The sequence below is a fragment of the Cnephaeus nilssonii genome (genome assembly GCF_951640355.1).
Source record: "Cnephaeus nilssonii genome assembly, chromosome: X".
Taxonomy (NCBI): domain Eukaryota; kingdom Metazoa; phylum Chordata; class Mammalia; order Chiroptera; family Vespertilionidae; genus Cnephaeus; species Cnephaeus nilssonii.
In genome coordinates, this window is record NC_137071.1 from 80659927 (window position 1) to 80664928 (window position 5002).

The 5002-nt window shown below is 40.2% G+C and overlaps 1 protein-coding gene across 1 annotated transcript; it reads left to right on the top strand.

The window, feature by feature from the left end:
- Nucleotides 1-2614: 2614 nt before the first annotated feature.
- RTL4 (retrotransposon Gag like 4) lies at nucleotides 2615-3544 on the top strand (the record flags this gene model as incomplete). The annotated part of the gene is made up of 1 exon (XM_079764367.1): nucleotides 2615-3544. The coding sequence occupies one exon, from the start codon at nucleotides 2615-2617 to the stop codon at nucleotides 3542-3544; it is 930 nt and encodes a 309-aa protein (XP_079620493.1).
- Nucleotides 3545-5002: the final 1458 nt, after the last annotated feature.

Below are 5002 nucleotides of genomic sequence, written 5' to 3' on the forward strand. Positions count from 1 at the left end.
GGATGGGAGCTATTTTATTTTCATTAATTCGGTGCAAGACTCATTTAGTAGCAAAACCTGACCTGAACTGACATGAACTTAGTCTTTATCTCCTTTAGTATAAATATTCAGGATTTTTTTTCATGCAGAAATGTTAATGACTTAATTATGGGATATTTCCCCAGACATCACTGGGAATGTTATGTAAGAAGCAGTATATACTCTGTGTTACCTTTCTAAATTCCAAAACAAAAAAATAATTCTAAAACTCAGTCAAATAACAGACTGTGGACCCAGAATAATGATAACTAACATTTATGGAGCACTTGGCATCTGCATGAAGCTGTGCTAATCTCTTTTCATCTCATTTAATCCTCAGGTCACTGTAGGACAGGTATTAAAATCATCACCATTTGAAAGTTAGGAAATTGATTCTCAGAGAGGTTAAATAACTTGCTCACAGTTACACAACTTTTGGTTAGGCCAGGATTTGGATGTGGGTCAGTCTGAATCTAGAACCTACATGTTGAATTCTTGCATTCTACTGCCTGGGAGAGATTAACAGTTGTGAAGGGCAGTGTGGGCTTGTTTGGGCTTTATGTGAAGGTAGAATATCATTTGAGGAACAACCTACTACCTTCAAATATGTACCCTCCCCATCTCTTCTTCTCTGCAATGCAACTAATTATAGCTTTATTCCTTGAGGTTCATCTGCATGGCTTTTCACACAGGGATCACCAACATCAGAAATCTGCTGGGCATCTTATTAAATACAGATTCCCGATGTCCACCCCAGACCTACTGAATCAGAATTGCTAGCGAACAAAATCAAATTTATTCCCATACACATTAGAGTTTGGGAAAAAAAGTTAACACCCTTAAAAGGCCAAACATTAACCTTCATTCGCTAATTTACATCTTAGTATCAGTTGACACATGGTTGGATTAGCAGGAATAAACTCATGGATGGACACCTGGAAAGTGGAAGATGTCTGAAAGGTAAATGAGACTTTAGAAGGGTGATATATGAAAAGGAAGAAAGAAAGGAAGATATGACAGTATCTCACTAATTTGGTAATATGCAATAAGGGTAAAGCCTCATCATTGACATTGTCCAGCTGTCAGTCTTGGAAACAAATGTATCTTTTTTGGACGGCCACTCAGATCACATTGATTATTGCATTGATACAACAACCCTCTGAGGTGGACAAGATAGTCAAGCTCATTAGATAAAATAGGAGATTGAAACCCAAATGAGTTCTTCAAACTCATCTAACTGATGAATGCTAGTATTTGGGCAAGTTTCTGGCCCCTAACCTTAGACTATTTCATTCTTCCAATAACTTCTTTCATAGATCTAGAGAGACGGAACCATCAAATACAAGCTAGGGAATCAAGTCTTAAATTAAATGATGCACAGATTTTGCTCACCAATGACAAATTTGAATACATTTGAATGCTATGGTACACAAGGAAAAGGCAATGAGAGGAATTACACAGCAGAATAGTTCAACTGGTATACCATATGTTTGGGGTTTGTTTTTAACTTTTTCTGGCTGTTTTCTATTTGTTATCAATGCAGGGAGGACTGCAGAACATTTTGATTTTTATATTTTTAAGAAATTCTGTTCTTATTTCCTAGATTATTAACCTCACCTCTTCTTGCCTGTGATGTATTAATCATCTCCATAGCAACCAAAATGTGACCTCAGACAGGAACTAGAAAGCCAGAGAAAATGAATTGACTACCACACAGCAATCAGATCCCCACAGCAGTGAAGGCTGGAATTAGGGAACTGAGGGTCAAGTCCAACAAGTGATTATTACAGTTCAAACAGTGTTCTTTAGAGCAGCTCTTCTCAAACAGTGCATATTTGAATCACCTGGGGAATCTTGTTATAGTGGAAAACTGATTCAATAAGTCTGGAGTGGGACCTGAGAGTCTGCTTATCTAACAACCTCCTTTGTGATGTCAATTCTGCTAGTTTCCATATCACATTTTGAGTAGCAAGGGACATGAATCATCACCATGCCCGAGTAGTGTATGCAAATGAGCATATCTGTGGTACCCGAGGAATTGCTGTTTTGGATAGCAGTCCTGATGAGCATGCTGGATCTAATATTAACTAGCTGTGTTACTTTGAGAAAACATTTTTACCTCTCTGTATCTCTGTTTTCTCACCTGTGAAAGTATGAATTTGACATGGGTGATCTCTAAGATCGCTATGGATTATAACATTCTTTAAGTCTCTGATTTTTTTTAAAAAAGATACTTTAGAACCAAAGGCTTAATCTGAGGGCAAATTTCTATATTATAAGGGAGTGGGGAGAGAAACCCACTGTGTCTTTTATATTTATCTTCTTAATTCAAAATCCTCTATTTGTCCTAAGGTAATTTATTTCTTCTGAATGTGCAGAACATTGGCATTCTCCATGAAGAAGAGGTGATATTCAGTAGTGGACAGCAGTTTTTGCCATCTCTCCAGCTCAGCTCTCAGCATCTCCTTGTGACTTCATAGCTAACAGCTTTGGCTACTTGCTCATGATACTGTCTCTTTGATCACAGAGCAAACCCACTGTCTGACCACTGGTCTACTGGACTTGTACTCAATTCTACTTAGTTCCAGAAGATATAATGGAAAAGCATACAGAATCATCACCTAGATTGCAGGTAGAACATTCCTCCCTTTGGGTGGAGAACCTTATTCTGCAGCCACAAGTGCAGCTTCTGACTGAGGAGAACACTACTCTGAGGGATCAAGTCATGCCTGCTCTGGCCACCCCAATGATGCCTTTACTCTGTTCACTTAAGAATCTCTCCCAATTTTGTGGTGACCCTGCCAATATCTCAGGGTTTCTTGCTCAGGTGACTAACTATTTGACAACTCTCAAGAACACCAATCCCATACACGATGCCCAAGTCAAATTCTTTTTTGACCACCTATCTCAGCAGATGGAAAGTTGTGGGATGATATCTAGGTCTGAGCAGAGTTCTCTGTTGAAGCAATACGAAAACTTTGTTCTTGAGTTCCAGCAGTCATTTGGTGAATCCAAAAGACAGGAAATGAACCCTCTGGTGAATGCTAAGGTTGACGAAGAGGACAACTCCTCTCAACAGGATGCTACTACTTTCCAGCCTCTTGCTCAAAATCTGAGCTGTAATGAAACCAATGAGAGTGATCACTTCCAAGAGGGCCTATCTGAACCCATTCAGGATGAAGTGAGTGGCACAGATATGATGGACAACCTCCCAGACCTGATCACTCAGTGTATTCAGTTAGACAGAAAACATAGTGACAAGCCAGAGCTCTTACAGTCAGAGGCTCCGCTCCCAGTGTTGTCATCACTGATCCACTACCAAACCCTCTCCAGCCCCTCATGCCCATCATCCAAGGAGCTTATACAGCTGAGAGGAAGCCAGCCACCTCTCACCCCTGCCAAACGAGCCCGCCAGCAAGAAACTCAGTTGTGCCTCTACTGCAGCCAAGCTGATCACTTCACAAGAGATTGCCTTGCAAAACGATCTCGAGCTCCAGCAAGGATAAATAACCCAACTCACCAGTAAGAGGAGCCAAGGCATGTCCCTTTGTGAACTTACATTTCTCTCACCTCCAGCCTTACTGATTTATATCCTGCACTAAACATTTAAAATACAGATGGGGAACTGTGATACCACTTTACACATTCATGTCCTTCTGGAAATTTAAATAACCAGATATTATTTATTTGGTGACCCATCACCAAACCTAATCCAACAACGATGAAAACAATTCACAGGTACTCTCTGAAGTTGGTACTGATTTCCCAAGAGTACTGAAACCCTGCAGGCAAAACTCTGCCCAGTCTTTGCCAATGAAAATAAGCCTGGAAGTACATTAAGGACCTCCTCCCCACCAATGGGTGAGATCTAGTTTGAGTGTTCTGTGCCTAAGAATGGGCCCAATTTTTTTACCCTCACCCTTATTGTTCCCTGTTGGTTTAAGACTCTGGACTGAAGACCTAATTTCATTTTTGTATTTCCTACCAATATTATCCTACTAGAGGCTGGCTCCTGCTCCACCTGTTGACTAGAGTCCAGCTTCAACACAAGCCAACCTTCATGGAAACACAGCTCTGCCACCCTTCCATACAGCTATATTTTGTTGCCAATATACTGGGTCTCTTGGCTATTGACAAACCAGATAGTATGGCCTTTTTAACACTGCCTGGAACTGTTAGTCCACTTCTAGCCCTTCAGACAGGTACATATTTTTAGCCAAGCCTTACCAAGTCCAGCTTACTTTCCTTTTTGCCAACCACCTACTTTAAGTTTCTACATGTTGTATGGCCAAGTTAAAATTGTCTAGGATAATGACTTCTGACAAGTATTTAGTGAAAGTTGGGGTACGGTATCCCATCATAATTACTATGTCTACATTGAAGACTGAGGGTCAATCCCTGCAAAAGTTTCTGACTTTAGAGGTTTCAGTGTGGTCACCATGTAGGATCACTGGCCATTTATGTTAAGCTCTACTCTTATGAACGACCTCTGGGAAGCCCTTGTCTGATTGAGTGTCTTGAAGAGCAATTAATAGCAGGTAACTTTCTGAACCCTCTCATCTGAAGAATCCTGGGGCATATAAACAAACACCATATGTACATAAAACTCAAGAAGTGGGGGTTGGATTGCTTGTGTTGTACTCTTGACATACATCAGTTCTGTATATGGATTCCTAATGCTTCTGAACAAACATCATACTATGCTGGAAAGGCACAACTTTCTAAAATCTTAAGGATATCCAGTGATGATCAGTGATTCCTAGTAATTACCAGTCCTCTGTTCTTTGATTTGTAGTACTGATATATGTCCCCATAATGGATCCTCTGAAGAAAAATTGGCAATTCCATTTTTCCTAGCAGCCACAAAGACCTCTCAGAATATAAAGTGTAATTGTACTTTGGCCTTATTCCTGGAGAATTATGCTAACATTGGCAATATTTAAACTGAGCTAGTAGCTTACTACTCCCACCTTGTAGCACTACC